This window comes from Ostrea edulis, chromosome 3, assembly GCF_947568905.1.
Source record: "Ostrea edulis chromosome 3, xbOstEdul1.1, whole genome shotgun sequence".
Lineage (NCBI taxonomy): Eukaryota > Metazoa > Mollusca > Bivalvia > Ostreida > Ostreidae > Ostrea > Ostrea edulis.
Genome location: NC_079166.1, coordinates 7,932,520 through 7,953,867, shown reverse-complemented (window position 1 = coordinate 7,953,867; position 21,348 = coordinate 7,932,520). Strand labels below are relative to the sequence as shown.

At 35.6% G+C, this 21,348-nt stretch overlaps 1 protein-coding gene across 1 annotated transcript; it reads right to left on the bottom strand.

The window, feature by feature from the left end:
* Positions 1–8,707: 8,707 nt before the first annotated feature.
* Positions 8,708–21,035, bottom strand: LOC125676750 (myelin transcription factor 1-like protein). The gene is made up of 5 exons (XM_048914574.2): positions 20,526–21,035; positions 20,050–20,190; positions 9,516–9,710; positions 9,221–9,382; positions 8,708–8,830 (listed from the first exon to the last, which is right to left on the bottom strand). Exons 1-5 carry the CDS (start codon positions 21,033–21,035, stop codon positions 8,708–8,710), a joined length of 1,131 nt encoding a protein of 376 aa, XP_048770531.1.
* Between the last annotated feature and the right edge of the window lie 313 nt (positions 21,036–21,348).

Sequence of the window (21,348 nt, the reverse complement as noted above, 5' to 3'; positions counted from 1 at the left end):
CAAATGGAACTCAATCGGACCAAAGTGAAATTCATGTGGACCTAGATGGACTCAAATGAAAAACGTATACATATAAGACACATATGTTCATAAAAAGTGAAATTAAGGAAACTTGGGCATATGAGGAGGTCAGATTACGAAAGCCGGATAGGCTCATTTTTGAACAGTGAAGAAAAAATCCAACTCGTTATAACGAGTTAGTATCTTGTTTCAAAGAGTTGGTTATCTTGATATAACGAGTTAAAATTATCTCGTTATAATGAGTTAGTTACATGTATCGTATATATCTCTTTAGTTTATAACAAGTTTGTTATCTCGTTATAACCAGTTACTATCTCGTTATAACGCGATAGCTAAATCGTTAAAATGATATATTCTACGGAAACGTTGTAAGACCTTATCTTAGTTTGAAAACAAGAATTTTCCAAGATAAAAAAAATATATAGGGTCTATGTCAACTTCGTAAGTGTTTGTAAAAATTATATCTTGTAAAATAAATCATCAAAGTATATCAATTTGCAGATGTTTGTAAGTTTATATGCAGGGCCGTAAATCAACCTTCAATTTGGAGGAGGCAGAAAATTAGGCGGGGGTCTGGGGGCCGCCCAGGCCCCCAGACGCTGAGCACATTTTGTGCACACTGAACACGTTTCGTGCAAAATCCTTGATTCTAGGGCCTTCTAAGATGTTACTTGACTAACTCATTCTAAAAGAAAGATTTGGAATGCTTTTTAAGGGAGGTATCATGTTCTTAGTTATTGGAAACAACATAAATTCTAATGAACTTTAAATTTTAATTTTTTTTTGGCTCAAAAGTTGAAGGAGGCAGCTGCCTCCTCCGCCTCCATGTAATTTACGGCCCTGATATGTATATATGTTACCAGTAATATTTGAATATTTTCTCGTGATATTTAACAACAGAAAAAAATCCAAGCTGCTGTTATCGTGGTCAGCCCGTTTTTACATTTATAAAGTAAACGAAGTACATTTAGTGATATTTTTCAGTGCCAGACCATGGGTGGATCCAGGAATTTGTGAAGGGTGGAGGTCTAGCACTTGATCTTTTACGTACCTTTCACAACCTCCACCCCTACCCATTTATGAGTTACAACCTATGGTTGTGTGCATATCATCCCAGGGAGATCTTGAGACAGTTTTTATGCATAAAAATGCTTATCTCATGTATTACTTGTTTTATTCTCATTGCATACTAAGACCTGATTTCGCAATGAAATAAATAAATAAATAAGAAGCTGATTTAAAGGTTACTCCCAAAAGGGAGGTGGGGGTGGGTCAGGGGGCCGCCTACGCCCCAAGATGCTCTGTGGTAAACGGTGCAAAATCCTGCATTCTGAGCGTTTCCTGGCACTTCTTTTTCATGCACTTTCAAATTGTCTACTCTTAACCAAAACTTTTATGTTAAATATATATTTTAAGAATTCGTTTAAAGAGATACTTGTATCTGACGAAAATTTCATAAATAAGTATTAGTGTGTTGTCTTATCAATCCAAGAATTAAACGATATACTGTTGTTGATAAATTAGAATGATGTAAGTATCCACCTTTCATACCATTTTGATCGACTTAAAGACTCGTTAAGATTGAATAACTCTTAAACTTTTTGGTCCGCAAAAGGGGGGGGGGTGGGGGTGGACCCTCCTCTGGATCCGCCCTTGCAGATATATATATATATATATCTATCTATGCTACATGGTATATCTTCATGAATGATTGTTTCATTTATTGGTGGATTGGCATTACAGTTACATGTAGGCTCGTATCCCAGTTTTTCAAAGTAAGGGAGAGGACAGTGTTATGAGAAGTTGACTTCACAGTTTTCTATAATTCTTGACAAGCAAAATAAAAAATAAAAATTAAAAAAAAAACAAAAACGAAAACAAAACCTTATAAATATTTAAAATTTAGATAATTCCAATGTTATTAATTACAATTGTTTTGATTGGACAAAAATAAAGTTGAACAAGAGTTTATACATCAATAAATCCGAAAACGCGATGTATTCATACACGCCTGAAAACAAATAACATAGTGCGGAGAAACTATTCAAATTTTTGCAATTGAAAATAAAGTGAATGAATTGGAATTATAAGAATCAAACATTCTTTTTGAAGAATTTATCGATGTGTAAACTCCGGACATTTTACTCACAAACTTAACATAAAAGTGCTTCGCACTTTTATTCAGTTTGTGAGTAAAATGTCTGGAGTTTACACATCGATAAATTATTCAAAAAGAATGTTTAATCCTATAATAAATACTACTTTTGACTACGGATTACTCCAATTGCCTGATCAAGATATGGGCTTACCGCGGGGTGCTACTGTCAATGATCGTTACCTTCTCTTGTTCAGGCTTACATCCTTAAAACTCGATACTACTTTGAAAAGGGGGGTATAACCCAATATCTTTTAGTTTGGATGGTAAAGATAAGTTTTGAATGTGAAAAATAATGGGAAATGTACACTGTCAAGCAAGAGGCCAATGGGCCACATCGTTCACCTGAGCCATCTTTACCGTGCCGTTGTTCAAGATCATTAGGCCAAACAACAAAGTATAACAAGGTATATATACAATATATGAAAGCCCTACCTTAGATAGTCCATGAGATATTGTCTGACGTGTTTCATACCGATTGTTAGGTCGTTCTTGTCACACTGATTTTGAATACGGATAACTCCGTTTACCTGATCAGAATATAGCCATAGGGCTCACGGCGGATGTGACCGGTCGACAGGGGATGCTTACTCCTCCTAGGCACCTGACACCACCTCTGGTGTGTCCAGGGGTCCGTGTTTGCCCAACTATCTATTTTGTATTGCTTATAGAAGTTATGAGATTGATCACTGTTCGTTATCTTCACCTTTCATTAAGTAGGTCAGGGTTTTTTCAAAAGTAGATCAAACTCCAAGGTCAAAAGATCAAACACCATTGTGTCACAAGGTCTTGCCAAAGAATCTGTGTACATGTACACAAAATATGAAAACCCTACCTAAATACATGTAGTTCCGGATATACATGTACTTAATAAGTTATGTTTTTTTTTTAAAGTACGTCAAACTAAAAATTCAAAGTCACGAGATGAAAGGACATGATATGGAATGAAAGGTCTTGCCATAAGAAATTTATATAAGATATGAAAGATCAATCTTGAATAGTTCAGGAAATATTGTATCGGTCACAATTTTATTAAAAGTAGGCCAAACTTCCAGGTCAATGTCATAAGGTCACACACCATGGAACACATGAAAGGTCTTTCTGTAAAGAATGTATATACAAAATACAAAAACCCTTGCTTAAAGGGTTAAAGAGAGTTTTAATGCAGGATTTTTCCTAAATATATCAGCATATAAAACTTTGATCCCCTATTGTGATCCCCATCCTAACCCCCAGGGACTATGATTTGAACAAACTTGAATTTATTCTATGTAAGGAAGCTTTCATGTAAATTACCACTTTTCTGACCCAATGGTTCTTGAGAAGATTGTTATAATCTTTCTTTATATATCTAAATCTAAACTTTGATCCCTATTATGGCCCCACCTTCACCCCGGGGGACCATGATTTTAACAAATTAGAATCTACTCTTTATCAGGGAACTTTCAAGTTTTCAACACTTCTGACGCGGTGGTTCTTGCAAAGAAGATTTTTAAAGAATATCCCTATATATTCGCAGATGTAAAACTTTGATTTTCTATTGTGACCCCATCCTACTTCTGGGGGCAATAATTTTAGTAAACTTCAATCTGTACTATGTCAGAAAGTTTTCATGTAAATTTCAATTTTCTGGCCAACTGGTTCTGGCCAACTGATTTCGAAATGACCCCATTCAATTTTTCATTTTCGTGAATACATGTTCCTCCCCTTTTAAGGGACCTGCCCCCTCACTTGAACGAACTAAAAATCCCTTTACCCAAGGTTGCTTTGTGGCAAGTTTGGTTGAAATTGGCCTACCATTTCTGGAAAGGAAGTTGAAAATGTGATACGTTAACTGACAGACAGATAGACGGAGAGACGGACAAAATATGATCAGAAAGACTCACCAAACATTTTGTGTGTATAAAAACTGTCCCAAGATCCCCATATGATGTGAACATGAAATGGTAAAGATAAGGAACAGTGATTAATTTCATAATTCATATAAAGAATTCATAATTAAGAGTAGGGCGAACATGAGCCCCTGGACATGTCGCCAAAGGGGTCGTTAGTATCTCGTTATAACGAATATAGTATCTCATTAATTAATTATTATCTCGCATGTCGACACAAATAAGTTGCAGGTCAATGTAAATAAGTTGCATCTAGCAAGTTGAAAGTTACATGTAGGCGATACATGTATTTGATAATTTTTGAAAAATTTCCAAATTCTTATCTGATTATATTTTTCTTGATTGTTGACATATTTAACTTGCATGTCGACATAATATATAGAAAAATAACGATAAAAGAAGCTATAATTTATTCCAATCTCGGAAAAATAAATGAAAAAATCTTTTGATTTATTGAATAATTACTTTTATAGGGAGAGCTTCAAGTTTTTCCAAAACACCCTTAAAATTTCCTTCATTTTATTAATTTCACCTTATTAAAAGTGACAGAATATAATAAAAATGACTACATAGAAGAATATTTCAAACTCTATGAAATCTGTAAAATCCAGAAGCTTCCGGGGTCTTCACCCCTGGGCCCCCACCAGAGATGGACCTACTGTGGGACTCAAGGCGGGCCCCACACCTCCTGCCTCATAAAGTTGCCCCCTCTCCCCAACCACAATTTCTGAATCCGCCCCTGGTACTTGACGTTGTATTCAGGGATCCGTGCCTGTTATTGGAGTTCTAGTGTTATATATCTCCTATGAATCATCTCAAAAAGATTCTCCTTTAAAAAGAGGGCGATAATGGTAGACAGAGAGGAAAGGAAGAGAAATTAGCGGCATTCCTTTGTAAACACATGGGGATGTTTGCTCTAGAAACAAATTCTTCCTATCCAACAAAACATGTTGTAAAGCAATAAAACCTTGCTTTCATTATAGAAACTAAAACCTACATCACAGTTTTCGTTGTTTTGGAATACCATTGGTAGTATATAGCGAAACAGGAATCTAATGCTGTAACGATGTGCAATCATGATATACTTCATGCATATTTATAATATAGGTCTGTACTTTACTCAGAGCATTGGGTATACGTGAAACTTAAAATTCATCTTTCATTTACGACCGATAACCTTGCGACAAAGTTGACTTCAGATGTATCCGATTTATATTATAGATATCGATAGCTCCACTAACTGCTGATAGAAAAAAACAACATGGCAAATATTGAAACACATGGTATTTTCTTCTAAAATCTCTGTCATATATATAGGTTACTACGTTGATTGGTTAGGAAAATAAATAATTTTGACAATTTGTTAATTCTAGATGAAAGGTTAAAATAACGAACAGTGATCAATCTCATAACTCCTATGAGCAATACAAAATAGAGAGTTAGGCAAACACGGACCCCTGGACGCACCAGAGGTGGGATCAGGTGCCTTGGAAGAGTAAGCATCCCCTGTCGACCGGTCACACCAACCGTGAGCCTATTCATTTGAGAGTAGATGAAAGAATCATTTTTCAAAAAAAAAAAAAAAAAAAAAAAATACATGAAGCCAATTTACCCGATTTACTCCGATATCCTTGTATGCGTGAAGCCTTGTATTTCATGAACTCGTGTTTTTAAGGAGGGATACTACATCATGGGAATTTGATATCGATTAAAAGTGAAGGATACGTACAAAAACATTTTGAAATTGAAAACATTCAAATTTCCTTTATTTAGTTTAAAAATACAGCGTTAGTAGAAAATGATCTGGGGAAAAAATGTAAAATCCTTCTTGACAAGAAACCGGGACACACAGCTATGAACCATTCGACACGCTAACTTACTGAGCTACTCAGTTAAGCATTTTAATCATTTTTGAAATCAGGAAGGAATAGACAAACCATTTCTGACGAATTTCCCAGCCATTGAATAGACGTACTATGTTTATCAAGATTCGCATTCATAAGGAAATGGCTATCACTGAAATTTATAGAGATCATATCAAAGGCAAAAACATGGGAAATATGAATATTTGTGTATGTTTGTGGACCTTGTTATATGTTTACTTGCTCATGCGAATAAATATCCTCGTAATCTTAGATATTGAGTAACGAGGACATGTCATAGATTGCATGTTATTACTGAGAAAGGGTGTTTTTAAAAACAAAACCACTGAACGTACATTTGCTTGTGTTCATTTATTAGACAGATTCATGCAACGAAAAAACAAAGGAACCTTTTTTATGATGTCAAATGTAGTTTGATAATTGCCTTCGCTTTTGCTGCATGTGTCCTGGAAAGAAAGAATTAAAAATAATTTAGGCATTTTGTATTTCATAAATAAAGTATTGGGATGCTATTCCGGATTTATATATGATTCCACATGATATATTTGACAAGTTCATCGAAATCAAACTCAGTGATGTATATGTATATTCCGTTTGACACATGAATAAATGTTCATTATTGGCTTCTGAAGAATATATTCATACATACATATTGAAGTGGCGACTTCAATAATCCGAAATCCGCATTGTGACAATTTCATTAGAAGAATATGCACTTACTCCTGCTCAAAAATATTTGTAATATGCACGGAAACCCTTTCTGCTTTTCCCTGAGTAAGTCCTGAAAAGGACTAGCATGTCTCTCCCGGTAGATTCAAATACACCCACAGGTCGCTTAGAACAACAAAACCTGCAGATAAACATTAGTTATGATCAGTCCAAGTCTTTTTAATTCCATATTTTCAGAAAACATATATAAGCATTGTACAAGGTGGACTTCCAAGAAAACATCGGCACCTATCGAGTTAGGCCGTTCTTGGCACACCGAATTGACTACAGATAACTCCGTTTACCTGATCAGGATATAGCTAAATTTAGCTTGAAATTGAATGATGATCTCAATAATTCGTAATTTAAAAAGGCGAAGATAACGAACAGTGATCAATCTCATAACTCCTTAAGTGTACGGCAAATACGGACCTCTGGACATACCAGAAATGGGATCAGGTGCCTAGGAGGAGTAAGCACCCCCTGTCTACTGGTTCCACCCGCCGTGACTTCGGAAAAGTCAGAAAGTAGATAGAATACTTTTAGTTTTAAAACCCCAAACAATTATATATACGTATCTATCCCTGCTGTTACGATACACCATAGTCACAATATACATGTACCTTGGTCCTGTTACAGAGAGTCTTCTGTGGCGAAGCTCAACAAAGTCCAAACACGGCCTGCGACATTGAATATTGAAATTGGAATAAAAATACAGCCTGACTCGTCGCCCAACAGGTGCCTATAAACGAAAAACCACTGTATTTCATTCTAACTTGCATGTATCAGAGGCATATCGTTTTAAAAACAGAAGTCTTGTTTATCAGATTAGATATAATTTTCATTTTCCATTAAAAAGGTACACACTTCTAAATATATAATGTTCTATGTGGCGTCATTACGTCATGTGCATGTAACATTTGTATTGGGTACAAAATAACAATGCATTGAAATCATTTTTCGGACGTAGGCATAATTATCTATGTTTTTTTATAAACAAAATAGATCGAATAAATATTGTAATTTGCTTCAGCGAATAAATTCTTAAAGTTTTCACAAAATACATTTAAAACCTTTGCATTGACTTATCTGCCATTTATGAACATTGCCAATATATACATGTATTGATTGATTGGATATTGTTTAACCGAGCTGTCGAGAATATTTCACTCATATGGAGACGTCACCACTGCCGGTGAAGGGCTGCAAAATTTAGGCCTATGCTCGGCGCTTATGGCCTTTGAGCAAGGAGGGATCTTTATCGTACCACACCTGCTGTGACACGGGACCTCGGTTTGTGAGATATACTGTACTAATGTGTGTAGATTAGTATCTCACAAGTGGTCATCTCCAAAGCTTACAGAAGGTACAAACTGACTATCCAGAACAACTTATGAGGGTGATCGGCGGGGAAATAACATATTTGGGTTACATTTTTGGTTCTGTATCAAATAATTTCATTCTGGAAAGGGGGGTATATACATACGATCTATACAAGCTATCCACACTTCAGGTGCATGTGCACTTGATGAGAAAAGGAATGACTTACATGTATCTACATAAAACAGCTGAATGTATTTTATATAAAGGACGTATTGAACGTACATGTATCTAGATGATTATAGGCTCACAAGTTCGCGAAATTGTCCAACCCAACTCAACCAATTTCCACTAATATAAGTTCGATAACTCTACGTTATAAATTTCCTGACACATTGTTGGGGATCGGTTACATGTATAACTGTCACTTTAAATAATAATATGACCAGTGACTACGCGTACATCTAGCTGTAATGCCCTATTTCCGTGATATTGCTGCCATCAGATTTGTTAATATATCAACTGTTTTCAAGAGTAAAATGTTTCAGTGGTATTGGGCCCTCATTGTGACTGTTGAAACTCGTACTGACTTGCTGCGAATGTTCAAGACTTGATCACACCCACCCAGTTTCAAAAATATTCTGGACATGTCCTATCCGGGTTTTAAATTTTAGGGTTCCGTAGTACGTCTGTAATAAACGAAAAACATATCACTATAAACACTGAGATTACCCTGATTCTCCATGAACACTTTGCTGCTGATGTATATCCGGGAGAGGGATACCCAGGTGACTCCAGTGATTTATAACTCGATGTCGCATATCTATACCGATTTCCACATGACGTAGAGTCTACATTGCAAAAAAAAAAATACTTTTTATGATATTTGCAAATCGTAAATATTATAGGGAACTGTGGAGGTTCAAAATTGGAATTATACAAAGTAAAACTCGTCTTATTTACAAATTACCAATAAGCTATTACTTTTAAGACAAGTTAATAAACTCACGAGGCCTGGAGTAACTTAGTACAGTACAATACTTTCCAGTCCAACCATCAGGACATTTACATCTTGTACACTTTTTAGGATTTCTGTATCCACCATTTTTGCACTTTGACCATTTCAGTCCTCCTTTGCACCTCTCTACAACATGGAATGCAACAGTATATACATTCCTCATTGAATCGACTTTCTTTTGATCAGACTTTCATATTTAATATCACCAACAATATTAAGTTACTTCTCTGTGTAAAGTATTTTGAATGTTAGGCATACTCTGACAGTAGTGGAAGTTGGCAGCTTTGATGTCATCAAACGATAAACCAATTCTTTGGCCCATTGTCCGCCCATAATGACGTTGTTTGGCGATGATTGTTCTTAAACCACTTTTTTTGGCAAAGGCCTGTTGATAAAATGTGAAATCGTTTAATTTGTATATGAATCAAAAACCCATAAAAAGACCAGAATTATTTTCCTGCACCATAGCTTTAACACATAATTTAGTACAGGTTGTACTTGTTATTTCATTTTCTTACCTCTTCGCTATAGTGCATGATTGATCCATAGTCGTAATTAGTACCGTAGGTTCTAGATGGTCTGATGAAGAAATTTCTTTTTTTGCCCAGTCGGATGTTTCCCTTCTTAATGATAACGTATTTACCTCTGTCAGGTCTGCTTTGTTCATGATAAAAACCAAGAGCGTGTCCTATTTCATGAAGAGCTATGCCCACCTAAAATGCAAAATTCATATCAGTATCAAGCATTTTGTGCAGGTAACAATGTAGGGGATATCATTTATTTATTATTATTCGTTATTTTTCCACGGGGGAAATTTACACTATTTACGCGGTCATGTAATAAGCGAGTAATTTTCCCCTACACGTACAGTTAATAATATTTGAAACTAGTTCTAATTGTAACGGGTACCGTTACATATGTTCCCCAAACCTCCCCCCAATTAAAAAGTGATGTCATTGCAAACCTATAGCAAAAAAATAATTTTATTTTAGCGTTTAATTAGACGTAGTGCATTTAATATGGTCATTTCAGTACCAAGTAATGAAAAAAGTAATGCACGGGCATACACGCGCACGCGAGTATGATTCTGCACTTTCTGTTGATATCATTTAACAGGCCTTTGTATCATATACCCACAGTATGAATTTCATAATGTTTCCATCAAATATAAGGAAGTTATAGTGATTTAAAAATCGTCCAATCAGAATTCAGCACACGTACATGCACGTGCTGAGCAGTAGTTTTAACCAGAGCAATTTGGAGAGAATACCAAGACGCACATAGAACCTCAAGATCAAAAGAATTTGATAAAAAACAAAAACGTTATCGTCCTTTAAAAATTAAGTTTTGAGGGACGATGTACGCGCATGCGCGTGTGTGTTGGCAATTTTTTATTACCCCAATATATAGATATACGTATTATCTATCTATGCAGTGAATATCAACTCATTCGTTATTCATAAGAGAGTTACAGATGTTTTAGTATCATCCAATCAAAATGAAGTACATGTGCATACTCGTGCAGATTGGCAATTTTGACCATGCACATCAGTTAAGGATCTCAATGCCTACCTATGATATGCACGTACATGCACGTGCAGACAAAATGTCTACCGTTCTGCACATATACAAACGCTATACTATCATCCTGGAAAGTTTCATATTGATCCCTTTTGTAGTTTCTGAGAACACTCGTGGACAAAACAGTCCGGAGAAAAAGAATGATAACGAGCTATAACCGTGTTGGGATGCCAACACAAATGTCTCCGAACACTTCCCCATGTCAGAAATGCTTTTTGATGCCAGATATGCACTCAGGATTCACAAAAACCCCTAAAAACTGAATTTGGTTGAAATCCGACGGACTTGATTTTTGTCCGCCATTTTCTTCAATGGCCACCATTTTGAAACATTTGAAAATTGATTGGAAGGAAATACTGATGCTAGAAATGAATTGTGGAACCTCCATTTACCCCAGAACCCAAATGTTGTAGAGATTTTAACACTTTCAAATATTTCGTTATATGGCGGCCATTTTGAAAATGGCGGCTCAAAAAAAAAATTTGATGGTGGAAATGGACTTGGTGTCACCAAAATACCCTACAAATAGAATTTGGTTGAAATCCGACAACCTTGAGTTTTTGACGTTTTTTGACCGCCATCTTGAAACGGCGGCCATTTTAAAAAATTGAAAAGTTGATTGCACCCCTCCTAATGACCCTCTATCAGCTCTAAAGTTTGAAGTGGATCAGTCGAAGCATGTTCATAAAATCGTGCGGACAAATTTCTCACTAAAGAAGAGGAAAAATAAGAAGAAAATAATAAGAATAATAAGAAACGGAGCAAAAACAATATGTCTCCGACACTTTGTGTTCGGAGACATAATAAGAAACGGAGCAAAAACAATATGTCTCCGACACTTTGTGTTTGGAGACATAATAACGAGCTATAACTGTGTTGGGATGCCAACCATCCCAACACAAATGTCTCCGAACACCTTCCCATGTCAGAAATGGTTTTTGATGTCAGATATGCACTTAGGATCCTCAAAAAACCCTAGAAACTAAATTTGGTTGAAATCCGACGGACTTGATTTTTGGCCACCATTTTCTTCAATGGAGGCCATTTTGAAACATTTGAAAATTGATTGGAAGGAAATACTGATGCTAGAAATGAATGGTGGACCCTCCATTTACCCCAGAACCCCAAAGTTGTAGAGATTTTAACACTTTCAAATATTTCGGTATATGGCGGTCATTTTCAAAATGGCGGCTCCAAAAAAGTATTTGATGGTGGAAATGGACTCGGGGTCACCAAATTACCCTAGAAATAGAATTTGGTTGAAATCCGACAGCTTAAGCTTAATTTTTTGACGTTTTTTAGCCGCCATTTTGAAACGGCGGCCATTTTAAAAATTTCAAAAGTTGATTGCACCCCTCCTAATGACCCCCTATCAGCTCACAAAGTTTGAAGTGGATCTGTCGAAGCACTTTCATAAAATCGCACGGACAAATTTCTCACTAAAGAAGAGGAATAATAATAAGAAAATAATAACGAGCTATAACTGTGTTGGGATGCCAACACAAATGTCTCCGAAGATTTGTTTTTTTGAGCCGCCATTTTCAAAATGGCCGCCATATACCGAAATATTTGAAAGTCTCTATTTTTTTTTAAAAGTTCTATATTTTGAAGTTCTCCCCATGCCAGAAATGGTTTTTGATGCCAGATATGCACTCAGGATCCTCAAAGAACTCTAGAAACTAAATTTGGTTGAAATCCAACAAACTTGATTTTTGGCCGCCATTTTCTTCAATGGCGGCCATTTTGAAACATTTGAAAATAGATTGGAAGGAAATACTGATGCTAAAAAAGAACTGTGGAACCTCAATTGACCCAGAACCCAAATGCTGTCGAGATTTTAACACTTTCAAATATTTCGGTATATGGCAGCCATTTTAAAAATGGCGGCTCAAAAGAAAATGTTGATAGTGGAAATGAACTCGGGGTCACAATATTACCCTAGAAATGAAATTTGGTTGAAATCCAACAACTTTGATTTTTTGACGTTTTTAGCGGCGAGTTTGAAACGGTGGCCATTTTGAAAATTTGGAAAGTTGATTGCACCCCTCCTTATGACCCCCTATCAGCTCACAAACTTTGAAGTTGATCAGTCGAAGCACTTTCATATAATCGCGCTGACAAATTTCTCACTAAAGAAGAGGGAAAATAATAATAAGAAAATAACAAGAGGTACTGTGAGCAATGCTCACTAAGAATACCCCCCGCTTACCCCAATCTCCCAAAGGGTGTTGGTAATAGGTATAAACTACCTCTTTTCTGAGTGTAAAAAACAAATGGCATGACAAACCGAACCATATTGCTACTTCGATGTCCAGTGCGCGTGACCTTTGACCTTTTGACCCCAAAATCAATAGGGAACATCTTCATCCCATGGGTAGTCCATATGTATGATATGGTGACTGTAGGTGGAAAGGATAACGCTTTAGAGCCCAGAAACCATATTGCTACTTCGATGTCCAGTGCGCATGACCTTTGACCTTTTGACCCCAAAATCAATAGGGAACATCTTCATCCCATGGGTAGTCCATATGTATGATATGGTGACTGTAGGTGGAAAGGATAATGCTTTAGAGCCCGGAAACCATATTGCTACTTCGATGTCCAGTGCGCTTGACCTTTGACCTTTTGACCCCAAAATCAATAGGGAACATCTTCATCCCATGGGTAGTCCATATGTATGATATGGTGACTGTAGGTGGAAAGGATAACGCTTTAGAGCCCGGAAACCATATTGCTACTTCGATGTCCAGTGCGCTTGACCTTTGACCTTTTGACCCCAAAATCGATTGGGAACATCTTCATCCCATGGGTAGTCCATATGTATAATATGGTGACGGTAGGTGGAAAGGATAATGCTTTAGAGTCCGGAAACCATTGCGTCTACAGACGGACGGACGGACGGACGGACGGACGGACAGACAGACGGACAACCCGATTCCAGTATACTCCCCCCCCCCCCACAACTTGTTGCGGGGGGTATAATAATAATAATAAGAAGAAGAAGATTAAGAAACGGAGCAAAAACAATATGTCTCCGACACTTTGTGTTCAGAGACATAATAAGAAACTTCATTGTTATTTCGGATTTCAAACATTTCGGTTGAGCATCACTGAAGAGACATTATTTGTCGAAATGCGCATCTGGTGCATCCAAATTGGTACCGTATACGTTTTACATTATGACCCCTGGGTCGAGGCCTCTGCTGGTGGACTGTTAGTCCCCGAGGGTCTCTACAACCCAGTAGCTAAGTACTTCGTTACTAGCTTGATAATACGGATGTATATTTAATTGGTGTTATAAAATTTAGAAATTCATTTAAAAATTAAGGAATATCTCCCTCATACATACCTTTTATCCTTAGACGAATTTGACTCCACTTTTTTGGCACGCTGTTTCTGGCTATAATAGCTCTAAAACTTCATTGTTATTTCGGATTTCAAACATTTCGGTTGAGCATCACTGAAGAGACATTATTTGTCGAAATGCACATCTGGTGCATCCAAATTGGTACCGTATAAGTTTCAAATGATAAGAAACGGAGCAAAAACAATATGTCTCCGACATTTTGTGTTCGGAGACATAATAAGGAGAAACAGAGTAAAAACAATATTTTCCCAAACTTTGTTTGGGGAACATAATAATAATAATAATAATAATAATGATAATAAGAAACAGAGTAAAAACAATATGTTTCCAACCTTTGTTTGGGGAACATAATAAATTATCATATTCAGTTACAGTGTATTTCCCACACGCGTAATGTTGGAAATGGAAAAATGCATGCTTAACCCCAACCGTAAATAACCACTTTAACAGTGTGCAGGTGATAATGGAATAATGGTATAAAAATATGCGAAGCTGTCCGTTAATGATGGAGAACCTGAATTCATCCCCCTTTTCATAAACTTAAGATTTTAGTTTGCCGTTAACTCATGGAGTTGAGTTGTTAGTTTTCAATAATGCCAACATAAAAACTAAAATGATTTTGTTGAGTATATAGTAACATGTTTTTAAAAGAAATAGCTTCAGTATACATAAAATATAGAACTATGGAGATGCATTTTATAAGTTAGCCGATGTAAATATGAAACAAAACGAAAGATTGTCTTTTTCTAGGGGAGAGTATAGGTTTATCATAATAAACCTTAGTTTGTTTTCAGATCCTATAGATAGAAAAATATACACATGTAATGTGCAAAACGTGCAAATTGTATCTAATATATACAGGCAGTTAAATTAAGGATTAGTATTACTACTTGGTTTTTATTGGGGGGAGGCAATATCAAGTTCACTATCTTCTTTAACGGGTATGCCTTTCATGCAATGCACTAAACTGTTTTTGAACATAAATATGCAATTCCCTTTACATCCCAAACGAAATACGAACACCTAAGATTGATATCAGGATTTCTAGGATTGAATATTAATTGATAAGTTCGATTCTTTATACCAGAATTTTTTTTAAATGACAGGACGAGTATCACTCACAGATGGCGCCTGCATATCTATTTTTAAATGGAGATACACGTCTGACAAAGAATTTGATGTTGCAATGATTTCAACAGTTTCGATTGAAATCAGGATTTTGCAAATTATATGGTCGGTATAATGAATTTATAAATGCTGTTGTTGGATTGAATGCTGGTCCACGGGTTTCATATCTATTGTTAAACCGTTCTTTACACACTGATTTTGACGGCGGATTGCTCCGTTTACCTGGTCAGGATAGAGAACTCTCGGCGGTTGTGCCGCTTAACTAGGGCTGTTTAATCATAATACATGCACTTGATACCACCTCGTGTATACTAAGTGGTCCATGTTTGCCCTACTCTTAGTATGGTATTCTTTATAGGGATTAAGAGATTTGGTACTGTTCGTTTTCTTCACTGTTGCGTCTCTATCTCAAAACCATAAATGTTGATTTCAATCTCACATTTTAGGATGGAACATGTTATACTAATGAGTACCCGCTTCAGACTTTGAAATTGTTTTCCGGAACATAATTTAGGCTTTGAAATCAAGTTCTTCTATCAATATACGAAAACGATCTCTCATTGCTACGACCTTGCATAAGTCATGATGTGTGACACTTCATCCATAGCTGGTAATGTGTACATATCTATATATTAAATAGATAATAACACAACCATCAAATAGCAGTACATCACTGCTCCTAGAATTGCAACTTGCATGATGACGTTTTATTTGACGACATTAATGTCCTTTTCACTAATTTAAAACTTATATATCATGTATAAAAGTAAAGAACGTAGAATGAGGCTTTCATCCCAAATTCTTTATTATAGTATTGCTCGTTAAACCCAGTTTTGCATTTCGGGTATCTAAATCGGAATCCGGTGATGTTGTAGCTGCGTTGTAACGTATTGATATTGTTGTAAATTATGATAATGGATATCAAGGACTAAACTAAACCTTATGATAGTGAAAATAAGATTGTATTATTGCAAAACAAAAATGTCACACTTACGCTTTGACAACCCTTTCCAAGGTTAACTGTGTTTCCAAATAGCCTTTTTCCAATATTTGCCCAGCATCTATAACATTCATTTCGTAATTATGGGAAAAACTGTTATGCTTTGGTTTTCGATAATTGCAATAAATATGTTTTCTATTTGCATATAATATATATAAAATCGAAATAGAAAAAGGGATATACCCTGATTTCGACTTCCCTAATCAAAGAGCATCCAAGAAAACTTACCCTTTCCTCTTTCCTCTGAAGGTGATTTTTGGTGGCAAAACTATCCATGATTTCTTTTCTTTAAATCGTATGCAAGTTTCTCGTTGCCAAATCTTTATCGCCTGTTTTATCACTGCCCCTGTTTAATATTATCGGTATTGATATAGGTATATGATTAAGTATATCATTAGGCGATAGTTCATTTCCGATTGTTTGCACGTACTGATGCATTGATGCCATTAAATTTGCAATGTATGGTAATTAAGATATTGGCATATCTTACTGTTTTTTGGTCCGGTTTTGCATTTGTATCTGATCGGCATTTTCCATTTTCGAAATCGTTTGTTGTTAACCTTCCTTTTATCCGTAGTATAAGGAAGCTACATACAGATTGAAATACCAACATAAACCATAAAACATATATTTGGAAAGGTTTTTCTAATTTCAATACAAACTGTACCATATTTACAAACTATAGCTATGTCAACCCAAAAATGGGGAAAAAACCTGTCATATAATGCATGGGCATTTTCAATCACCAGGACTTTATTAGTTCAAGTATACATTTGACGGATCTATGTTTTCTGTCCTGCAACAAGTAACAAAAGAAAACTTTGGTTTGAATTTGAAACATTTGTTGATATCTTAGAACACATGTAGGAATTATGTAGTATTATGAATGCATATGAAATGATCAACACAACATTGTAATGGATGAGGACATGTTTAACACAACATTGTAATGGATGAGGACTTGTTTTGGATAGTCAGCGATTTTTGTTATTCTCATGACTGTGTACCATCTGGTGTTTTAGATCATTTTGAAAATCTTACTACCTTGCAGGGAGAGTTATAATTTTGTTTTCCCTGTTCGTTATCTTCACCTTTCATTTAAAGCTGTATGACCCGATGTTCACGTATTATTTTTGTACATAATTACTTTAAAGCAGATTAATTACTTTATAAAGTTATTAACTTTCCCTTAATTACATGTTTGAAAACATCTGCATGTAAAAGAAAACAGAGCGAATATTATTTTGAAAGTAAATATGGTGGCTACATATATAAATCATCCCATAATAGACGTCTATAAATAGACCCACGCGCGTCAGGGGAATCCCAACATGATGTATTAACTCATAAGCAACTGTCTAGTTTTAAGGCTGAAAGAGCGTAAAACAACGAATTACTAAGAGGTATTTGATATTTTTATTTCTATTAAACTTATGGTACGGTACTGTTATAACAAAATACACAGCTTTACACAGATAAGACCACCGATGATCTGAAAGTTTGAACTGGTCACGTGACTGTCACATGAAATGGCAGAGCGACGCGGTTATTTGTAAACATCGATTTAAATCAAATTATTTGGGTTAAAACAGGTGAAATAATTGATGATATGTCGCACAGTCTCATAACTACATACGTGCGATGATTTAATTGCGTTTTTACGAAATGGAAAAAAAATTGTAATTCGGACCATACAGCTTTAAGGATCGGGAAGATTAATAATTGGTTCCTTTTATACAAATCATGATTAAGAGCTTCTCAGTTTTAGATAAAGATATTTATATAAGTTATTAGACCTTGGATTTTCGGTCAGTCAGATTGCTGTAAATTACATTCATACTATATCGTCCTTTGATTCAATTAATGTGTGATGTCCGTCGGATTGGACGTTAAAGTGTTCCCATGTCAGATATCACAACCCCCTTGACACGCAAAAGATTGTGTCCCTGATTTTCGAAAAAAAGTAGGTTCATGGGGGGCCTTCAGAAAAAATGTTTTGTTTTCCTTTTTGTTTGCAGGTTTAAGGGGCTGATCAACTCTAATTGAAAAAAAGAATAACGAATTGCTAAAAAAGAAACTATTTCAATTAGTTAACTGCCGTATCAAAATGGCGTAAAACTACAATCAATCAATCAATTGATGTGTGGAATGTCAGTCATCAAATTTATGTGTGAATATACATCTATGTCGTGGAATGAGTATGACATTTTATCCGGTATCAGAGCTTCTTATAACACGTTGACAATGATTCCACCAGCTATTTTGTTTTCAATAAAAGGACCCTTTGTTTTGTTTTCCTTCTTTTAATTAACCTTGTACATTGTGTGCGGATTTAAGGCACTGAGTAACTCTAATTCAATACGAACATGTTATACGAATACACATTATTTATACAAGGATACCTTAGCAATATCTAATAAAAATATAACGATATATTGGTTTGGTAGTCTTTGCACACTCCTTCATTAAATATGAACGACTAATTTAGGGCAAGGTCCGACAAGAGCTGTTTCTGGGCTTAAAATTCATCCGTTTACTCCACTAAAATCAAGTTATTCTCACAATCAAAAGTCAAAAACTGAATCTTATGTACACTTTCCCAAAACTAAACCTCTTTCTGCAAACTGATGCTACTAAGATATCATTTGTTTTGTGAGATTGCCCTGAAAGTTGTAAAATAAATCAACATTATATTAGATCTTCCATCCGCTCCCCAGTTTTCGATACGTCGCGTATTAAAATTAGATCTTCCGTGGCGACGTATCGAAATCTGGGAAGCGGATGGAAGATCTAATTTTAATTAAATTGGGCATGTAACGATTTTGTTGCGATAAACGCATGTTTTATCCATACTTCTTTAAAATATAAATAGTTGTAGACAAATATACATGAACACTTTCGTTCAAACAAGATGACAGTAAAGCACAGTTCAATGCTGAACCGCAATTAGTTTTGTACATGTACATACATAACTTATATTACTTACGACCGGGTACTCCTTGTGAACAGTTTTCTACTGATATATATAGTTCTAATTCGGAATGAATTAGAATATCAGCTCACATTGTCCTTTCTAGTGATGTGCAATCAGGAAAAAAATTAATCGATGATCGGATTAATCGGAAACACCTTTTCGATTGATTAATGGAAAAATAATCGAATTTTATTCATTTCAAATCTATGGCAGAAATATATTAAATTTACTTTATGTTTTACCCTAAATATTAAGTTAATTAGAATAAAATCATAAGATTTATGGATTATATTTTGTTTAACGTCTCTCTCGAGAATTTTGCACTATGGAGACGTCTAAAATCATTTCAAATTTGAAGATAGTAATACCATACTTTCGATTTTGTTTTCCTGGAATAGGGATATATCTCTCGACTGTTGTTGTTCCTATGGGTTAGAATAGAGCCTCATTACCCCTTGCTTGTTGTAAGAGGCAAAATCGGAGGCCCCGGTCCATGTCACAGCAGGTGTGGCACGATAAAGATCCCCCCTGCTCAAAGACTGTAAGCACCGAGTATGGGCCTAAATTTTGCAGCCCTTCACCGGCAATGGTGACGTCTCCATATGCGTGAAAGATTCTCAAAAGGGACGTTAAAACAATATTCAATCTTATCGGATGATTCAACTTCGTCAGCCATTTTTAATTTTAGTGAAGTCGCGTCAGGAATATTCGTATTATAAAAAATATACCGACGTCGGCGATTTTCGATTTTGAAAATGGCAATCGATTATTCACATCGTTTCAGTTATAGCGACCGACAATCAAAAGTCGTCGACAATCGGTACATGACTATTCCTTTCCTTTAGAAGTTTACACGGACGTTCTCATCATCGTTTCTAATTTTCGATTCTCATCACAGAATGTTGGTTTCTAATTGGCTGTGGTTCTAGCATTTCTACTGTTTACGTTAGACTTACGATATTACATCAAAGTTTTTGATGCTAAGCTTGCTCAGATACTTACAGAGGCACTTGTGACATTGCTGTCAAGACTTAGGTACTGTGGATTTCTCTTGTAAAAATCTACAAGTTCCGCAGCAGACTCTTCGTCTAGTTTAATGTCCCCATCGATCATATCCTTATCTTCAAAACTTCTCTTGGAAGCCTATAAAATCCAGTATATTCTCTATATTACAGGTAATATGAACCCCATGATATTTACATACATTCTAAAAATATTATTCACCTGACTTATCATCATACATAACTCTTAACACGTTCTAGAAATATTTCTTGACAAAGCACGAAAATAGCACTGAATTCTGAACTAAATATAACTTCCCCAAGTGAAGTCACATTTAATAAAGCACACAAAATGTAAAAGTGGGTATTCAAATAGCATTTTCTATGCTCTCTCTCTCTCTCTCTCTCTCTCTCTCTCTCTCTCTCTCTCTTTATGTAAATATTGTACGTATACAGTAGTTTAAAACGTAGAAGTACCTCTTCTGGTGATCCTGGATTAGCTTTCTTTATCATATCATTAAGCTGAGACAAAGAGGACTCTAAAGAATTTCCAACAACGTGTTCAGTCTCAAAGTCATTTTGGAAACTTTCGGATTCACCGTCATCTTCTTCGTTAGAGTTATCTTGGATATCATCGGAATCATCGGAATCATCGTCACCTTCTTCGCCAGGTTCATCTTCAAAATCATCAGAATCACTGTCATTTTCTACATCAGATTCATCTTGGATATCATCGGGATCAATCTCATTTTCTTCGTCAAATTCATCTTGGATACCTTCGAATCCTTCCGCAGCTTTTTTCGAAAGATCCACCAGACTTAAATTTTCATTTCCATTTACAGCTCTTTCTTTTTCTTGTTTGAGAAACAAATCTTTTGTGTTGATTTGGGTACCCTTTGGGTCTTCCAGAAGTTTAGCTCGTTCTGAGCTCGAGGCCCCCGCATTTACAGCAATCAATATTGCTACAAATGTAACTATTCTCAGCATTTTGATTTTGCCGTAGAGTCAATTGAAATTATCCTTAAATATACTCAATTACGGATGTTTACAGAATTCCAGAAAAATATTGTTTCCCCACATTTAGATTTTGAAAATGATAAAAGGCACTGATACTGGGTTTCGTCAGGAATGAAACCGTTGTTTTAGTGTGGAAAATGGAGGGGAATTTTAGATGGTTTCTTTTTTTTGTACCTTTGCGTTCACTATTATGGGAAAATTAGAGATCATTATATGATGTTGGAAGTTCCCATCTTACTTGAGAAGATTAAAGACCTAAATAAAAACATTTCTTTATCAAATA

Coding starts and splice junctions, on each gene's coding strand:
- LOC125676750 (XM_048914574.2), bottom strand. CDS start 21,035: ATGCTGAGAATAGTTACATTTGTAGCAATATTGATTGCTGTAAATGCG. Junction 9,711..20,049: donor GCAATGTCACAAGTGCCTCT/GTAAGTATCTGA, acceptor TTTGCATTTTAG/GTGGGCATAGCTCTTCATGA. Junction 9,383..9,515: donor TCATGCACTATAGCGAAGAG/GTAAGAAAATGA, acceptor TTTTATCAACAG/GCCTTTGCCAAAAAAAGTGG.